Consider the following 20,381-nt stretch of genomic DNA (forward strand, 5'->3'; position numbering starts at 1 on the left):
CGCTAATCATGACTCTGATTTCATTTGTTTGCCTGAATATTAAAGTTTCTGCTTTTCTCCTCCACAATCTCTATTTACAGTTTGTTATGAAGGTTTAATAGTTTCTTGTTCAAAGAATCCTCCAAATTATACTAATAAAACTATGGGAATAACAAAACCTGTGGGATTAATTCTGTTTTTAATCCCTTTGTGGCTTTATTCTGTATTTTCTTAATTGATAGATAAAATGTTATGTTAAAAATAGGGATGCTAAACTATTTTAAATTAATTATAATTATGAATATAGCCATAGTATATAGCCAATATAAAATCTGCCCGTCTCCTCTCTTTGGTATATCTGTATAAATATATTATCATGCTGCTGAACCTTCCATAGGCGCCCCCTCCAATCATTCAGACACAATTTTAATCTGTGTGTGAGTTAGACCTCATATTCCCATCAGAACTGCCATAATTCTTTATGTCACACTTTTTAGAGTTCCTCTGAGATTTGGTCCCAAATGGACATGGATCTCCTATTTCCTCACATCTCTAAGTTGCTCTGTTGAATGAATTATTGTTATCTTGGATAGGAGATTGGAGCACACTAATATTCTTTGTTTAATAGATGCTAAGCTGAAACAAGGATGTACCAAGTAAAGTTTCCTAACAGTTTAGGAATTTCCACAGATCAAACTAACTCCAGCCACCTTCCTACATTTATTATTGCGTAAACCCACGTCTACCCGACTCTGATGTACTGTGTTGCTGCCATGTGATTAGCAAATGATTAATTTGTGTAAACCAGCAATTAAAGATGCACCCCTAATACAGTGGCCAGTTAAAGAAGATGGAATATTCTTCTCTGCATGTACAAAATGTGAGTTATACATTATTGTCATATCGCCTTCCTAAGGTGTGAGTTTTTTTCATTGTGGTACTAAAGTACTTTTCATTCACTCCATTAAACTTTTTAGACATATTTAAAAAATATACATATCGCTAAAAATCCTGGAAAACATAGATACGCAACACTAGAAATCTACATACAGAGAAGCACCAGGAAGGAGAGAATTAAAACTTCACAAATACTTAACATGTATTTTATTGAATATATTCCCCTAATCATATGTTTCTTTCAGTCCATGTTAACCAAATAGGACAAATCAGAAACATATGAGCAGATTTCTGTTGTATATTTATCTCAGTGCTTCTGTTCACTCGTCTCTCCCTGCAGCCTAATAAGGTACTGATCTCAGAATAGAGAGAAAGTGAAGAGGTTGAGTAGAAAAAACGGTGGGAAAAAGAAAAGAGTAAATCCCCCCCCACACATGTTTGTTTTGGTCGTTGCAAAGATTTTTTTTCTGCTTTACATCATATTTTTGTTTGAATAAAAACCACCAGCTGAAGGCAAAAGGGCAACATGGAATAAAGGACTTCAGCATAATGTAGATTTTAAGGAAGACAAACTCCCAAATGTTTGGACCCACTTTGATCTAACAGTTGGTAAACACAACACATAATGATAGTTGCTTTTGGAAATCCACATGAATGAGAGCAACATAACAATAGCCCAATATAGCAGTACATGAAAGGAATATTCTGATGTATTTTTTCTTACATTGTCTCTTTGCTTGAACATCAGAGACTTTAACAGAAAAGTAAAACTTCTGTTTGCACTGCATACATCCACCCATGAAACACAACCACAAACCCACAGAGCACATCCTGAAATCGCTCCTCTCTTTTACTTTTGCTTCCTCTTCAAAGGGAGACGCTTTATCCATGACAGACTGCTTTGTGGAAACCCGAGGGGATTTCTGTGTTTTAATCTCCCACGCAAAGTGATATCCCCTCACTGTACTGTTACCCAATGGCCTCATATGCTCTCAAGAAATAAGAATACAGTGTTTACTTAAAAAACACCCTTTTTCTTCTAACTCTTTAACCTGCATTAACTGTCTCCTTGGTTTAAGGCTTTAGAGATGCCTCAACATAACATGGAAACCTCGAGGAGCCAGTGGCAGCAGGGTCTGCTGCAACCATGGAACATCAGAGGGCCTGGAGGCCAGAGTCCCGCCTCCTCAGGGGCAGAGTCTGACACTGAAAGCAGCAGCACAGAGAATGAGAAGGTAAATGGATAGAGGTTAAAAAAAAAAAAAAAAAAGGTTAGTAGTTAAATTAGTCATACTTTTTATGCTAAATGCAATTCAGTTTCACTTTGTTTTCATCTTGAAGTGAAACAAACAAGATTCAGAACTAAAGAACTAAATCACCTTGTCTAAACTCAATACTGGGCAAGTTCACGGTTTACATTTGATTTATTGCTTTTATTTTTCCATACTGTTAGTCGTGCCTAAGGAAGACAGAGGTGAGCTCACTGAGGGTCCTTCCATCGCCTTCAATGCTTCAACATCGAATTACAGAGATCAACCAGCAAAAGGAAGAACTAAAGATTGAGGTGAGATTCTTAAATTTCTTCAAATTAGCCTGGCAAAAAAAAAAAAAATATATCATCCTAAAACAGTTTAAAGATCAAATAAGTTAAAATAATTGGATACCAACAAGTTAAAGGATTTTAAAACATGTTGGAGGTGTTGTTACATGACAAACTTATGCTCAGTGTAGCTTCCTATCGCATTGTTTAACAGTTTTCCACTTTGGAGTAAACACAAGTTTTTAATAACAAGATCTTGTCTGTTTCTTCAGAAATGTCTCTGAATAAATAAACAGGATCCTCATTGTGCATTTAAAGGTGTCCACAAATAAAAACCTACAACAGCTTTATTCTTTGTTAGGTTATCTGTTATAGGAATGTATAATTTGTCTTTCTTGTATTGTTTCGATTTAATATATTAATGTGAGTTGCCCGACTGACATGAGGTCCTGATCTTAATAGAAACATGCTCTCTACTTACTATTGGTATAGTTAAATTCAAGTGTTCAGGTGCAGGAAATATAAAAAAATGTGAAGTAAACATGGAACTAGTTCTCACTAAGGTAGGTACTGGGGACTCGGGGTCAAATATGCTCCAGAACATTAGCTGCTTTATTCCAAAACTCTTTATCAAACAAATGGTTTACAGCTCTTGGACAGACAAAAGTCATTGTTAAAGAATGCATACCTCTGACTGGCTCAGCGTCTGGTTGATATGATTCAGCCTGGTCAGCTCTCTTGTCCTTTCAGCTGCAGCTGGAGATCGCCTTGCTGCAAGGAGAGCTGCAGACAGAGAAGAAGCAGCTGCACAGACACACACAGAAGCTGCTGGCTTTGCAACAAGCTAGAGAAAGAGAGAAGCACAAGCAGCATAAACAAACTGACAGACATAAGGTAACGTAACACTGCTAATATTATTTCAAATAAATATATTCATTTATTACCCTTTTTTATGTGAAAATATATGTTCGTATAACAGAGAACCACAAGAAAAAAAAAAACAGTTAAAGTTAAAGCTTACAGGATTCCAGAGAAAGCAAGTCGGAGCAGAAATGAACCATTAACACCAAAACAAGATCTTGTAAATGATAAAACAACCTCTGTGCAATAATCCTTGGGTTGACGGACTGCTGCACACCTGTTGGAGCATAAAATACTGTTAGAGCCTCTACAAACAAAGTTGTGAAATACCTCAACAGTTGTTTTAGGCTCTGTTTTAGTTTTGTTTTTGCTATGAATGAGAAATTCCTGTACTTTTGCTTTAATATGTTTTTTTTTTTTTTGCAAATGAAGGAAAGAGAGAGTTTGGAGAAGGAGAGGCAGAGGGTAGAAGAGTTGAAGAGGAGGTGTGAGGAAAAAGAGAAGTTGATCCCGAGTCAGCCAGAAAGCCAAAGAGAGCAGCTAACTCTGCAGCTGCAGCAGGTGAGCAGATGGCGCCACATCTAATGTCTTCAGCATGTTAGATGGTAATAAACGTTTTTCAAGCTGCTCATATAATACAAAAAAAAAAAGCTCAGGTCTTTTTCTCTGTGAGCGGAAACATTCATTAAATTAGGATCAGTGGAAAAATGTCCCATTGCTGCTCACTGTATGACCACAGCTGGAAAGATGATTCTCAAAGACGTGATGATTTGAGTATGAAATTATCTAAAGCTTGTTTTTGTTCATCTTAAAAGAAGACTTTTTTTTCACTTTTAACAACACTTTATTTAGACAACTCAAAACATATAAACAATTATTGACGTAAAACAAGTGTCAGTTAAAAATCACTATTAATTTAAAAACAAAATTCAGAATGTTTATTTTGGTTGTAAACCATAATGTTTTAAAAATCTTTTTTTGTTTGTTTTTTTTTTTTATCAAAGGGGCCTATTTCCTTTACTTAAAAATTTATGAACACCAAGCTTTTTTATGAAAGTACACTGTTTAATTTCTCAAATATTATATTTTCTTATAATACTTCGTGACATTATGGTCTGAGTGTTTAAAGCAGAGAAAACTCTTAAATACTTAATAACGGTAAACAGCAGCTTTCCCTTTGTCTCATTGCTTTCATTAAATCTGATTATTATTTAGACCTGATAGGACCCTTCAAAATAAAACTACTGATTCCTGAATCCTGGGTGTGTTGGCATCCATTCAGACATTGTTTTTTTCTCTCGCTACACTTTATTGTTCAATACCAGTTTAACCTGATGTGTGTATGCTTTTGGAGTTTGGCCCATTCCTGTACAGAATGAGTATTACTTTACCGAATGTGTCAGAACAGGATAAGAGATCATTGAAAAACAGTGTTAAATGATGGGCTTGGTGTAGGCTCCTTTCTTCTGTTCAAACATGTCACATTTATTGGAAAAGAAAGCTTTTAGAAACCAGTTTGTCAAAGCCTGCTTTAATAGAAATTGGCATAGATGTACAAAAAATATCTGTGTTCAGGACTTCAAAGTTGAAATCAGGAGCTATTTGGAACAATAATAGTTATCTGGCTTCTCTCTCAAAGTATTAAGTTGTGGGAAATCATAAATGAGTTTTATATGTGAAGTGTGTACATATGATAGAACTTTTTTTTTTTTTTTTTTTATCCATAGACTGGATCGTCTGCCGACTTTGAAAAACCAAGTGGAAAAAATAGTTTTAGGTCAAAAATTTTTTCGACATCCCCTTTAGGTATGCACGATATAATCTGCCCCCTATCGGTATCGGCCTTAAAACTGAATATTGGCCACCCCACAGATATTTAACCCGATATTTGATCAGCTTCTGAGTTTCTAAAGTCTAAAAAAAAAAAAATACTACTTTTTCTTCTTCCTCAAAAACTTATTTTTTACAGAATTAAAAACTTCTAAAGACGAGGGACAAAATATTGATACATTAAAATAATCACAATATCTTCATATGCTGATATATTGCCATTTAAAAACACCATATCAATCTCTTTTACTAATGAAATATTGCTATATGTCATCGTTATGCTAAGAAATATCCTGAAAATTCACGAAATTTTGCCATATTTTCATATGTTGATATAATGAAGCGGTACCAATCTATTTTACTAACAAAATCTCACAAGAATTTGCAAAACATCACGAGAGTTTGTAACAGAACGATGAAATTTCACGAGATTTTGAAAGTAAAATAGATCGATACCGCGTTTTTAAAAATCAATTTGATATCAGCATATGAAAATATATTTGAGTATATTATTTTTCAAAGTGTCAGAAATGGATAACAAAACTGCTATTTTCAATGACTACTTATTTTTGTCCAGCTTTAACATCGGTATCGATATCGGTTATCGGATACATGAGTTTTAAAATATCGGCATATCGGATATCGGCCAAAATCCCATTATCTTGCATCCCTAATCTCCTTTGATTTTAATATTGATATCCCCCTGCAAACATTTTGGACTTCTTAAGTTTTCTAGTAACAAAGTCTTTGTTCCTTCATCTATAAAGACCAAATAGATGGAGTGTGTGGTAATTAATCTTGTTCTTACGGTCTCTGCAGGTTCAAAGAGTTCTTTTTCATTGTTCCATTCTTTTTACCTGTGAAAATATACTGCTTTAAATGTTGCAACCAGCTTATCTTTAAATTGCCTGTTGTGTTCCTATATCTTTTCTAATGCTTCCTTGAAAACTTCTAATCCCAAACAAAACAACTGTTAACAAAATATATTAAATTTTAAAGAAATAATCTAATTAGTCAAATGACTTATTTTAGTTACTCAATTTTATTTAGTAGTATGCAATTAAATTGCTTGACAACAAAATGACGACACAGTTTCTAAAGTTTATTGATAAATAATTAGGAACTATCATTTTTTTTCTACTTCCCAAGTATATATCACATTGTTATGACATAGAACGTATCGAAAAGTAGGAATACGTAAAGGTTGCTGGCTGTGATGTGACAAACTTTTTATAACTTAAAATGAAATAAATTCATTTTATCATAACCGTTTTGTTGCTGAGCATATTTGGTTTATGTTACAATTCCCTACGTACTGTAAGTTGGTGTCTTCCTCATTGTCTTCTTTTAATTCCCACTATTCCCCCTAGGGACTACACTTTATCCAACAAATCGGAGACGTTCATAAATAAAATGGAAATATAACTAAGATATTTTTTGTAACCTTCTTGCAGGAGAAGGAGTCGATGGAAGCAGCCATCCGGGCTTTTGAGGACTGGGAGTTTCGTTTTTTGGAGGAAGAAAGCGGGATTGGTGAAGAGGATGAGGAGAAATACGGGAAACCGAAGGAGGGAAGGAGTGAGGGGGAGACTGATAAGGAGATCTCCAGGCAGCACCATGTGGTCAACATGGCACAGGTAATCAATTGTTCCCCATGTGGGAGTGTTTCAGAGAATTTCACAATTTGCTAGAGATTCACAACCAGTTTGCAGCTTATTAGTGAGTCATGTCCCTGTTAATCCTCACATAAAGTCTCTCTAAGTGATTACTTTGGATTTCAGATGTGTAAATAATGAAGATGGACAAGATGTTAATGCAGATTTAAAATGCAGCACAGGGGAATTCTCACATTGTGAGAACTTAACCCCCAAAACGTCCCTTTCCAGTTTTTTTTTTTTTTTTTTTTGCTTTTCTGGCTGAAATATTTCCCTGCAGCTGAAATGAATCTGCTTGACATTAAAAATAAGTAGCAGACAGAAGAGAGACTTGACTTTAAAGTTACTAACTTGTGCTCCTCATTCATTAATCACAGCACTGCTGGCTTTGCTCTTTAGTGCATTTAGTCAAATTAAACATTTACTCTGCAGCCAAGTAGATCACTGTTATCTGCAAAACCACCAAGGCAAGTTAGAACGAGTTTATAGACATTCGTGTATTTCTTTATAAGTTAAAGGGCACATCAGAAGTTTAAACTTGACCCTTTCCACCTAATGATGACATAATCCCGTACCACCAAGCATCACCCTAATTCAGTCAGATTAGTTTATATAGGAAGCTAATTACATCATAGGCCATCATGAGAGGAAAAACAGCTGAGGCTGGAGGAAAATAAAGAGGATAAAAGGATAAAACAAATGCAGATTTAGAAATATTTCAAGCTGAAGTTATTGAAAACATGGATATAAAGCCTTCCTTATCTACATCCCGCATTTGAAATTCACTAATCTTCTCAATAACAGTTCAGATCCAAATGTGGTCTTTTTGTTAGATATTTAGTGCATTAAACAACTATTACTTTTAAAGCAGATCCAAAGGTACAAAATCACTTTAAGTTTCTCCTACGGCCAAACTTGGTGTCTGTCCCTTTAGAATATTTTCCTGAGTAGTTTGCACACAGAATGAGTCAGGCTCTTTATGAGACAGTAAAGCTCTTCACATGATCACTTTTATGCTAACTAAAAAGGCAAGTTGACACATGAATAATGAATCTTTCCATCACAGGTTGGCAAATAAATGGAGCATCTGTTTAAGGACTGGCACACAATTTGTTTATAGATTGATAGACTTATAAATAGTTTTCTTTTAGTCGTCACATTATTAGATAGAGGTTATTAAAACCCATTTTTATTTTCACAGTTGGTACATTACAACATTTTTATCATTTTATTATGTTATCAATATTTTACTTCTGTACAGTCCTGTTTTTTAACAATTTAATAGTTCTTCTGTTTCCCTCTTTTTTTTTTTAAACATCTTTTTTCTATATATTTATTTTACATGAAAGATAAATAGACATCCCAAAGCCTTTTGTATTTAAAGTACAAAAGACACAGATGTTCACCCTATAGACTGAATAGAAAATATTGACATCGTCATCCATTGTTCCCTATAGGCGACCATTGTGTCACCTGTGTAGTCATTGCTCTTAAACGATAAACCACTTTCAAAGTTCCCTCTAACTCCTAAAATCTATAAAATCTTTAAAAGGCTATACTTATATACTGTATGTTGTTAGATAGGAACTGTAATATTGCTCTCCAGCTCCCCCTTTCTTTTCTAAGTTTAATATCTGCTGGGATTTCTACAATTACTTGAGTCATGACAGTTTATTATTAAGATGTATTATAATATCTGTCACAAAGATACAAAATACATACAGCTTAAAAGATTTAAAGTAGATTTTGGATTTCCACTTTTTTAATGGGTAAACATTGGCCTGATTTTTTTTTTATTTTTTATGGATAATTTGAACAAAGACACCTGGGATATTTCTTTAGCGTTGCATTGTTCCTGATGTTAACACAACATGCCATTGAGCAGTGTTAGGAACTAAAAAAAACACCTTGAACTGATGCAGAATAGATTGATGCAACTATTTTTTGGGGAGAAGAAAATTTGCTTTTTAATTTGCCATATGGAATTCCTATAAAAAAAAAAAAAACATATCTGGTCACAACAATGCTGAGTTCTTCCATAATTCGCCTCAGTATTAGAGTATTAGAGATGGGTTTGGAGGGGTTGGATTAGATGATAACTGAGATTTAATGAGACATGGGTGTAGGGCTGTTTTTTTTCGCCCAAGTCCTGAATCGATTCGATTTTGATTAATACAGTTCTAAATTGATTAATTTCGATTCGATCTCTTTTTATATTAATGAAAGTGGTTCAACTGTGTTTCACAATGTATTTTATCTTTTCCTGTCACATTAAACACAAAGTGCAAACTTGTAAATCAGACAGTTTAAACTTGAGGTGTGAACAAAACTGTTTCTTAAGTGCAAACTTGCTTGTGAAAAGTGAAAAAGTGAAGCCTCACTCGAGCAAGCAGACGTGACACAGCAGACATGCATGAGCTGCATTATCTCCACTGCACAAACCATATTTGCAGCGTTATCTGTAACAACTACAGGGTGTTTGCTGCTCAGCCCCCAATTGTTAATGTCTTCAGTCAACCTATTGGCTATATTTGCAGCTGTCTGGCTTGGAGTAATCTTGAGTGCATTTTTCCTGCTCATTTGAATGTGAACGTGACGCGCGTCACTATTAAACTAATCGATCTTATTCCCTAGACATCGATTTTGCAAAAATGTAAAGGAATCGATACAAAATCGATTAAATACATTATTTTTTTTACCCAGCCCTAATGGGTGTAGTTAACTAAGCTGTGCTGTGGCCAGCTGTACATGACTTCTCCTCTGTCTGTCTGCTTCGTATTGTGTCACATTAGGTGTCCTAAGTTAGCAGATTATATTATTATTTATGCATGTTATTCCAATATTGAATCACAGCAATTTTAAGAGAATATTAAAACTTGATTGCTAAAGATATTAGAGTACATGGCGTTTGTTCTGAGAAGAAATGAAAATGCAAATGTATGCCAGTCCAAGCCCATCATCATTTTTCTTTGAATTTTCAGGAAAGAGTTCAGCAGTTGGAGAAACAGTTGAAAGAGATGGAGAAAGAGAAGGAAAGTGAGATGAATGCATTGAAGAAGGAGAAGCGAGATCTCATCCATGCGACTCAAATGGTATGACGCATTACTGATACAGTATATGGTATTTAATGCAGTGTAAACCCTCCCTGATGTTAATAGGACTGTATGTGGATGTATAATTTGGTGGCTTGTGGAATGAGGTTCTTTAATAATCTGAAAAGGGTTTTTAGTTGTCTTTTTCAAACTATCACATTGATTCCACTGAAATAGCTAAATATTCACTAAAATTGATCTACAATTACAGGCAGAGATTATAAATGAATTTAAACATTAGTAATAATGCAGGCATGATAATGCATATCGTTATATATCAGTCTTTAGTTTTGTTTCCCTTCTTTTGCTCTAAGTCACATACAGTAGCAAAAGTGCTCTTTTCTTAAGTGTTAACATTTAAGTAAAATGGATTTTCAGAGTTGCGTAAAAGCATGCCACACAGTAAGTGTGTAAATCAATTCTGCTAAAAGAAGAGGTTCATTAAATTTCGACTATGCTTGAAACAAGTTCTGAAATGTTCTCTGAACTAAATGGCAAGTTAAAGTGCCCTCAGAGGCTACTGTGTGTTCTCTCTCAGCTTTGTTGTTATAAAATCCTTTGATACCTTTGAAATGTGGTGCACCTGTATGCACAATATATTGTCATTGATAAGTATTCCCATTGAATACATGGGTTCACATTAGAATGTGAATATATGTATCCTAACATCAGAGCTTGAACAATGAACTTCGTGCAGCCAGGGGAGTCAGATACTCCGTAAAAGGAGAGAAAGCAAGAAAAGAGGCCTTTGCACTATTACAACATGTCTTCCCCTTTTTATCCTTATCAGAACAAAATTGTGTGGAACCATTTACAGGGTTTTTATGACTTATTTAGAAAATCATATTAATATTATTGGCTATAATGTCCTGGTAAAATGGGCTTTTATGGCTATATAAATAAACTGAATTGGATCAACAGAAAATTTGCTCCTGGTAAATATGTGTGCAGATCAAGTAATGACCTGAATTTTATCACTAATCTACAATATTAACTGTGATTATTTATTAAATACTTGATCCTTATGTGGGAGGATTTCTCTTGGGCTTAGCTCCAAGATGAAGCTTCTTCTCTGCTTATCTGCATCTTTATGATCTCTCCTTTTGGTAAAAACAGAGGAAATCTGTGTGAAAGCTCCAGTATGGTCTTTGGGCGTATCACAAATTTACTCGGATTAGTATTTGATCCCTTTGACCTGGGAGCGCCCCTTTGCATCTGGGTTACCTGCTTTACATAGAGATGCATTTTTGAATACATGGTGGATGTTGAACAGCAAGTCTAGTTTCTTTGTCTTCAAGTCTGAATTTTAATCCTTCATAACAAATCAAGATTTGTATAATCTACAGCTGATTGATACTTATAAACCTTTTTATTTACTCTGTAGTTGAACTAAGTTTGGACTTGATCCCTTTGGAATCAGTTTTCAAGAAATGACAACATCAGTTATGATGAGGAGGAGACAAGATCTCAGAGAGGAAAAAACAAATCAGGGAATAAGTACAAGAGGGTGAGTGCAGCTTAAATTGGAGGGAGAGAACTAGGGAGGAGGGGAGGAGGGGAGGGTAAGAACAGAGGGAGGAGTAAAGCAACATGAGGGTGTTTGCTGTGGTTGTATGTATGTAGGTTTAAGCGTGTGTGGATGTGTGAGACTGAAGGAACCAAGCTGGGAGAAGTTTTATATCCATTCAGCGAAGGGTAAGCCAAACAAATGACCCTAGATTAATCTGTCATATGGAAGGAAATAAAAATTGAAGGTTAGTTAATAATGTCAGTGAAAGAAGGAGAGAGGGAGTAGGATGGGATGACAGAAGGGAGTGGCGTTTTAGAGGAGGAGAAAAATGAGACACATTTGGAACAATTTACTGGATGTGTGCAGGATGTTCCTGATTTCTGAAATATTTGTTCTTAAATGCTAACATTTTTGTGGCTGTGGGGAGATTAACAGCTTGTAAAGTAGCACATGCATGAGGAGGTAATCTGATTGGATCACACTGTTCTGGAAAGGGACATAGAAAATGTTCTTACAGATGTTTTACTTACAGTGGGGAGAAATGATCTCTTTAAATGCTTTTAACACATTTTCTTTACACCAGGCTCGTGTAAAGAGATGAAGAATGTCGACAGAAGTTAAAGACTGCACTTATTGTAGCCACTGAACCGCTTGTGTTTGTAACTCAAGCATGGCGGGAGAGTTTCAGGGAAGACGCTGTCACTTCATAGGACTATATCCATCTTGGATTTATTTCTGATTTAAATTGTCAGCTGGATGTGATATGTCCAACTTTTCACAACAGCCTTTTTTTTGTACTTTAACCTCATTGCTCCAGTTTTTTCAAGCACGTTTTTTCTAGTAAATGTCCATCTCATATCCGTTACTGAGCTTCGAAACTGAATCTGGTCCAACAGGTTCCTAAGGAGAAGAAGCCGCTCTCCGATTGGTCGAACTTCACCGGCTCAGCTCCTTGCATGATGTCACTCTCTCCTTTGACGATTCACAAGCCTCTACAGGTGTGCAATTGGTCAAGTCATTGTTGATTAATGTGTCTTGTGCAATGATACACTTCATTCCTGAAAGAACTGGAAAGATTTGAAAAAAGACGGTTACTGATGATCCTAAGATCGGGGGAATCTGCAGTGGCATCTCAATGGGACAACGTGTTTGTCAGACTTCAAAGAATATAAAGGGAGAAGGCGCATATGTTTTTAATATGTTAGTTTATAAACTCTTTAGATCCCAGATGGATCTACTGTCTAGTCCCTATGATGTGAAGAGGACTGCTCCCTGGAGCCTGTCCGATATAACAGACATAACCCCAAAGATGAGAATTTCAGTCAAAACTTTCAGTGTGCCCTGAAAGCGCTCATAGTGTTAAACTTATTATTTTTTGGTCTGATTTATGTGTATTTTCATGAGCTTTTATTTGATAGACTCTCTGACTTTACATCATTCTCGTCTTCTAGGAACCCTCCAAAGAAGCTGCCAGTTTGCCCAGAAGACGAAGCTCTCATCGCAACAACAACAGATTTTCAGACAGGCCGCTTTCAGTGCAGGGTGAGTTATTATCAGTCCTATTCTTTCTATCTGACGTTGTTCATCAGATGGCTCACCCTTTTGTAGTAGCAAACAATCAACATGCTTTGTGCTCATGTCCTCACCTTGTCTGTTTGCTTTGTTCCCTCCCTTTTATTCAAATCAAAGGTGTGTCTGTTAAGTTGCTTGCCTGTTACCACGCAGAACATGTTTTTTTTATGCAGACTAAATGAAATGTAGAAGTAGCAGCATTTTTAAGCCTAAAATCCTCTCAGTAGTATCTCTTTGTATACAAACATATAAAGCTTAAGTAGCTTTGATCTAAAAAGTCAAGTCAAGGCTTTCAAGGCCCCTTTTGTCTATTTTATTTTATCCTCATTGATGAAATTGAACTTTCATAAATAAAACTGTACACACAGCAGTTCTAAACCGTGTTTCTCTGTTTCTTTCCATTATCAGGTTTGGTGCGGACTCTTCCTGACAGCCAAAGCACAGAGGCTTACACTTCCCCCATCATCTCTCACAGACTCAGCAACGGCCACAGACCGGCGAGCAGCAACGGTGGCGGGCTGCTCACTCCATGCAACAGTGAAGCAAACTCTCGTGCTGTAAGGTGAGTTTGTCAGAGTGCAGGAATCTTTAATAAACTTTGGAAAAAGGTTGGAAAAAACACAAGCACTTGCTTAACATGGACATGAAAGATATGTCCATTATGAATCTCACTTTTAAAACTCAGGGACACTTTAATTATCATCTTCTCATGTGCAATGGTTGAATTAATATAGAGGGATTTAAATCCATTTAAAACTTTAACCATATAAGCTATACTGTCAGTAGAACTGCATGTTATTATGAGACATAAACAAAAAAGATTGATAAAGTTTGTGACAATCGTATAAATTAGGATTAACACACATTATTTTGCTTTTTCACCACAATGCCTCCATCTTTGCTTCTACAGATATACATCAAGTGTTGGAATCAAGGGCAATGAAATTCCACGGTCTTAATATATTATTGGCATGCAGAATTCGGAAGCATAGTATTTCAAATATGATTTCCAACCTAATTATCTGTCCTTTAGGACTCTTACTTTGGACATGTTAATTCTACAATAAGAACTGTGCAGCTCTAGCTGTCAGCTGATGCCAGGATTAAAACAATAATTAAGACAATAATTTATCCTCTCAGATTTTACAGTAACCAGTTCATTCACAACTGTATAATGTTAAGTATGTGAACATTTATGTGAAAGTTGCTCAATAATGAAGTGATACTAACGCTGAATTTTATTGGGAACATGCATGTTTGTTGGGAATCTATAGCTCACTTATAATGTTTGGTGCAGATATGCATTTATATACAATAGGCCAGTTTGATTAAATCACATGTGTCAGTCCACAATACATATTAGATAATACTGACTCTTTTGCTTGATTTTAAATTCTGATGTTTTATGTTCCTCATCTCTGCAGCCCGTGCCATTTGGATCTTGCAGAAATTGAGAGGAAGCTGAAGGAAGCCAAGGCAGAAAGAGAGAGGCTTCTCAGAGAGAGAGTAGGTCGCCTGCTGTGGGAAACTCTTGCTAATTGTCAGTGCCACACTACATTAGACATGGTCTGGGTAGTGCTGACACCAGCTCAGCTTGTGTGTATTTGTCCAAATAAACAAACGGCAGATGTTTGCTTTTGCCTGTACTGGCAACTGCCATAACTGGAGGCCTCATGATTCCAGTTGTTTGTGGCTTCCTAATCAATTGCTTTTTATTTTTATTTTTGTTGCTCTTTAAATAGTAAATTTAATGTGTTTTCTTTAATAAATATGCAAACAGGCAGAGAGGCAGCGGTTGTTGTTGGAAGAGAGAAGCCAAAGAGAGCTGAACTCCTCCAGAGAAGATCCACTAGAACCAGAAACCCAACAGAGACCAGAGCCAGAAGCAAATGAATCTAGATTGTTTTCATCTCCAAGTTCAGAGGTATGAATAAATAACAAACTCTAAATGTATGAAAACATGTTTTCATCCTCAAATGAAGCTATAAACCTTTGGAAAGTCATGAAATTATAGCTGCAGAACTTAAGAAATAGTGTAGTAGACACTATAGTAGAGTGTGGTGTTACATACCACCATCAGGGTCTGAATAACTGAATGTAATAAAGAGCTTTGGGCTCAGTGGACTTGATAAAGCAATATATAAGTACAGGCCATTTACTCACATTCCAATTATGACAGGCATTTCAAGCCTATTAGCTGTGTAAATCAGTGTTTATGGGCTTAAATATTGACCCAGTTTGTTGATAATTCATCTAATTAAAATTGCTCTCTGCTTTAAAGCGTTATTTTGCTTGTTCTGATACTAAGTGATTTCAGTGGAATATATATCAAATGTTGTTTCTATAGTAAACCTAATTTTGCTGCATTGTCCAAAAGCATTAAAGATGTGTTCAATAAAAAAAAAAGGCTAGAGGTTTTTTATGAAGTGCTGTTTTAATATCCATGAACACATTGAGCAGCTCTGTTATGGCTTATTTTTGTTTTTCGTTTCATTTTCTTAGACCGTATCTTTCTATTTGCTGTGACTTTTCTTTATAACTTTTAATTTCTCAAGTCCTGATTTGAACTGCGATTGTATTTTTCATCATGTGGCCACAGAGAGATCCTTTTTTTATTCTCAGGAATAAGTGTACTTGTTTCTTGCTACTGAGCTCTGGCAGTGGTTTCCATGGAAAATGCGCTATTTAAAGCCTGACTTCAGCCTCACTTGTTCCTTCAGAAACGCACCCTGCCCCATTTCCTGACTCCAAACTTTGACCTTCGGGCCCATGTGGAGTCGCTAGGTCACGGGGTTGCCAGCTGCAAGGACCTCCGGCTCACATCACGACGGTGCGCAGGCTTTCTGACGAAACGAGGAGGGAGGGTCAAGACATGGAAGAAGAGATGGTTTCTGTTTGACACAGACCACAGGAGGCTGGCCTACTATACAGGTTAGACTGGATTGCAAAGCTGTGTCTGTGTGTGTGTGTGTGTGCGCTTATTGACTTTGCATGCTTTGTGTGTTTGCATGAATAAAAAGGCTTCTGTGTGCCACACGATTTGAGCTCAGTGAAACGAGGCCATTGTTGTAAAAATACAAGACCACCCATCCCTTGCTGAGCATATTTTAAGGTCTGTTGTAGCTTCTTGCAAAAGTGTTTAAACCCAGGAACCCTTTTGAAATTTTTTCACATTACGAGCACATATTTTTATGGTTGTTATTATCCATATTTTGTGTGGTTGACCAACATAAAGTAGAGCCTACTTGATGGATGGAAGAATATATTTTTTTATTTTTATTTATTGTAACAAATAAAACCCTGAAATGTGTCGCATTTACATACATGCACTTAAATTCACCCCCTTTACATTGATGCCACTAACTAAAATCCAGCGCAGCTAATTGCTGTCAGAATTCAGCTCACTATGAATAGAGACCGCAGGTGTTTAATTCAATCTCGGTATACATGAAGCTTTTTTTGATGAAGTTAAATGCTGAGAACGTTGCTGAAGAGGAGCATCATCAATAATAAAAATAAATAATATATATTTGAAAAGAGGGTTCCATAGCCCCACGGCTCAGGTTGGAGCTCAGGGGGACTCGACAGACATGTTGAAGAAAGAACAACACTAAAAAATGCTTTATAACTGACACTTTTCCCCTCACTGAAAAGAGAAGCAAGATGAATGATTTGTTTGATCAGCAGGGACAGAAAGCTGTTCAGATTTGAATGGAGGATAAATATGAAGCTGTTATTGGCTCCTGGGGACTTGCGACTTGACTAGAGAACCAGTTTCCACCATGAATATAAAACTCTAACACAGTACAGCTACAATGGAAAAAGGCATAGTTACTCATTACTTTGTGTAACCAGCTATGAACACACATTTTTGGGCCAGTCCAAAGCTGCCACACCATAGTAAATAATATGTTGCATTAATTTATGTTATGTATTTTCAGTACATTACTTATGCACTGGCTGAATAAATGTATAAGTGAACCATGAAAAAAAAAAATCAACCACAGTGGTGTACATGAAACGTAGCCCTTTTTATTATTTTATTAAGTTTCTTAACCCTCACAACCCACCCCTCTCCTCATGGAGTTGATCAACCTGACCAGTGTTGGGGAGGTCACTGAGATTTAACCTGTTAAATGAGGAATAAACTATAAAAAAATCAATAATGGATGCAGAGATGCCTGGAGAGAGGAAAAAAAGTTCAAATGCCTCTAAGGGAAATGTGGCAAAAACATTAATGTTTTCTTTGTCATTTGGCAAAACAGCATTGCCCAGAACATTCTGAAAATGCACTACACATTTAGTCCACCAGGTGGCGGCAATACACTTTTACCTTCAGTGCTGACCAACCATAAATAAATCCCTCAGTATTAAGTTTATTTCATATTTGGATTTTTTTTATAAATTTGCAACTTGTGAAAGTTGATTTAGAGCTGTATGTTTTAATTAAAATAATTATAAAAATTAAATAACACTTAGTTTTTCTTTTATTATAATAACTAACTCAATTTCAGATATCTGCAGCACAAACAGAAAATGGTTTAATATAATTTAAGAACAATTAGTCCACATAAATTATAAAAGGAATTCATATATTGACTTTATAATCGTAAGCAAATACTTTAAGTAGACGATAACAGTGGAGTCGGCTAAGCAAGACATTAGTCTGCAGTGTGCCTATATCCAGTGGTATGCTGAGTCTCCTCATATCCTATAACTAATCAAGGTGTGGCCATGGCTAAATACCCGAATTGATTACAGTCCAGCTCTACTTTGTGTTGTTGCTCCACATATATCCATAAGTACATCTATTTTTGTGGTTTATAATGCACACAAAAAAGTAAAGGTTCAAGTGAAGGTAATACTTTAGCAATAAATACTAATAACTAATAAACATTTGTATAGATTGTAAATGAAAAAAAAAAAATCTTGACTCTTCTTTCTCTGCAGACTGTGACGAGAGGAAGCTAAAAGGAGTCATGTACTTTCAGGCAATTGAGGAAGTTTACTACGACCATCTACGAACAGCTGCATCTGTGAGTTTTTGTGTGATTTCTCATTTGGCTGCACAAAGTCAGTAGAATTAAGTTTAAAATCTGGAAATGTAGTTTAAACCAGGCCAATGGCTACAAACCCTCTTATATTCAAAACATATTTTCTTGTTCTAATCCTGGAATGACCTCAAAATACTTGCATAATCTTTGAGAAAATATGTTCTCAGAACAACAGCAATGGGTTTAGAAAAATATTAATAGAATTATGCATTGAGATCTTTATTAGTTTAGCTTTTATAGAATGTGTTGTACTTGCTAAACGGATGCATTTTAGTAGAATAAACAAAAACAATCTATACAATAAGATATCCTGCCTTAGTGTATGTAGTTTTGTTTGTACAATGGTGCTATATCATATAAAACTACACCATATAATGCAGCAAGGTGGTTTAACTTTGATTTGAAGTCAAATTCCTACCATCAGCTTTAAGATTTAATCTAGCAGTTTTTTCCTATTATACATCAATGCAGCCAGATGTTTTTTTAAAATGACACACTTTACTGTCATGTTTTCTGAGTAAAGATGTTTTTCATTCTTTAGGGAAGCAGACATTCAGAATTTTCTCTCTCCGGTTTTGATTTCGGATGCTTGTGTGCACTCAGTTGTGAAATTTGGTTTAGAAAATATTTTTTGGGTTTTTAAATCCTTTGTATTGTGGTAAATGAATAAGAAATGCCACCAAAGACTCTGTTTCTTCTTCTTTTCAGTCTCCTCGACCTAGCCTTACATTCTGCGTGAAGACATACGATCGCCTGTTCTTCCTGGTGGCCTCAAACGCCGTGTCCATGCGGATCTGGATGGACGTCATTGTCACTGCCACAGACGAGCACAGCCGCTATTGACCTTTATATGTGAAGCTACTGAAAAGACTCTAATGTGGGTTCTGTTCCCCTTTTCTGTCTGCGTAGCATACTTGCTGGAAATTTGCCTTAAGTGATTGAGAAGACTGTGAATAATCACTCAGATGTGCAGCAATTCAGATGAGGAGGACTATGTTACTGACAGAGGTTCATAAGCTGCAGTGCAGAACATGGATCTTCCAAAGACTTACTCATGGTGACTCAGCGGTCTGTTACAGAGGGTTTACACATGGACCTCGTTCTCCCCCTGCTGGTCAGATTGCAGCATTACAGGAGTAAAGTTAACTACAATGAAACCACCAGCACCTAAAAGTCATCCACTCTAATAATCCACTACTCTTAATGTTTTCTTTGATATATCCATCCTGTTTTACATTTGTTTTTAGATAAAGGAATGTATATGAAATTTTAAAGATTATTTATTTTGTTGAGGTTTATATGGCTTTGGTTTGCTTATAAATAAAACTGTACCCTGGTGTTATGTCAACACTAAATGTTCTTAAAAATCCTCCTGTTCGTCTGTTATTGAAGTTTCTTTGGTGATGATGAAACCAATTCCAAGCTGGGGAGTAAAAGTACTTTAACAAAATGTTAATTTAAAGAAATATTTTTACATAGATATTGCAGATAACCTGCTACCAGATTATATTAGATGCTATAAATAATATGCAATTGCTTTAGCTTCATGTAACTCTGTACAGGTCATATAATTAGAATATCATAAAAAAGTGTTTTTTTCAGTAATACCAGTCAAAAAGTATAACTTGTATATTGCATTCATTACCTATGTGCAGACTTATGTATTATAAAGTGCTCAGTTTCTTTTTTTTTTTTTTAAATCTAATGAGTAAAACTGACAACTAATACCTCTAAACATAGTTTTTCTGACAAATTAGAATATTGTAAAAAATATGAAAAACACTTCGTACCGCACTTTAATCAGCTAATTGACTTAGAACGCCTAGAAATGCTTTTAAATGGTCTACCAGTCTACATGTACTTCTGTAGTCTACACAATTGAAAGCCTGTTGACTTTAGATGATCATGGACACCTCGCACAAGGAAGGCAAGACACAAAAGGGTGTTGGTAAAGAGGCTGGCTGTTCACAGAGCTCTGTGCCCAGACATAATAAATAGATGAAGGGAAGGAAAAGATGTGGTCTGGCAAAGAACGCCATGCTGAGCCTGGTTTGGCTATAGATTTCTTCCCAAAGGGGAGATTTTCTCTCCAATGTCGCTTTATTCTTGTTTATCATGGGGGTTCATACGAACCTGCTCTATATACCTATACTTTTTTGTGTGAGTTTTTCATGCTTTTGAAATCTAAAGTGATGGCAGGGCATCACACAGGAAAACTCTATACAGGTTTCTTTGCTGTAGACCCCAAACTCATGCAATCAATCATTTTCACCTGACCAAAGCATTTAGTGGACATGCTGGAAATCAAGAATCTATAAAAACTGATAGGTTTGTACAGTTCTTACCACAATTAGGTCCCGACACAGTTTGTCTAGATACAGTTCTCTCTTG

The 20,381-nt window shown here is 35.8% G+C and overlaps 1 protein-coding gene across 2 annotated transcripts in view; it reads left to right on the forward strand.

Annotated features, from left to right (window-relative positions):
* The window catches only part of phldb3 (pleckstrin homology-like domain, family B, member 3), a 29,028-nt gene extending 9,668 nt beyond the window's left edge, over positions 1-19,360 (forward strand). For both annotated transcript variants that reach the window (XM_038307154.1, XM_038307153.1), the window contains 14 exons: positions 1,956-2,111; positions 2,330-2,440; positions 3,167-3,310; positions 3,710-3,838; positions 6,562-6,744; positions 9,744-9,854; positions 12,261-12,362; positions 12,816-12,906; positions 13,345-13,498; positions 14,361-14,442; positions 14,717-14,860; positions 15,657-15,867; positions 17,887-17,972; positions 18,699-19,360. In XM_038307154.1, coding sequence (XP_038163082.1) covers positions 1,965-2,111; positions 2,330-2,440; positions 3,167-3,310; positions 3,710-3,838; positions 6,562-6,744; positions 9,744-9,854; positions 12,261-12,362; positions 12,816-12,906; positions 13,345-13,498; positions 14,361-14,442; positions 14,717-14,860; positions 15,657-15,867; positions 17,887-17,972; positions 18,699-18,833 — 1,830 coding nt within the window. In that variant the 5' untranslated portion in view covers positions 1,956-1,964 and the 3' untranslated portion in view covers positions 18,834-19,360. The remainder of the gene's footprint in view (positions 1-1,955; positions 2,112-2,329; positions 2,441-3,166; positions 3,311-3,709; positions 3,839-6,561; positions 6,745-9,743; positions 9,855-12,260; positions 12,363-12,815; positions 12,907-13,344; positions 13,499-14,360; positions 14,443-14,716; positions 14,861-15,656; positions 15,868-17,886; positions 17,973-18,698) is intronic.
* Positions 19,361-20,381: the final 1,021 nt, after the last annotated feature.

Source organism: Cyprinodon tularosa, unplaced genomic scaffold (assembly GCF_016077235.1).
Source record: "Cyprinodon tularosa strain WSP-4 unplaced genomic scaffold, ASM1607723v1 ctg60, whole genome shotgun sequence".
Lineage (NCBI taxonomy): Eukaryota > Metazoa > Chordata > Actinopteri > Cyprinodontiformes > Cyprinodontidae > Cyprinodon > Cyprinodon tularosa.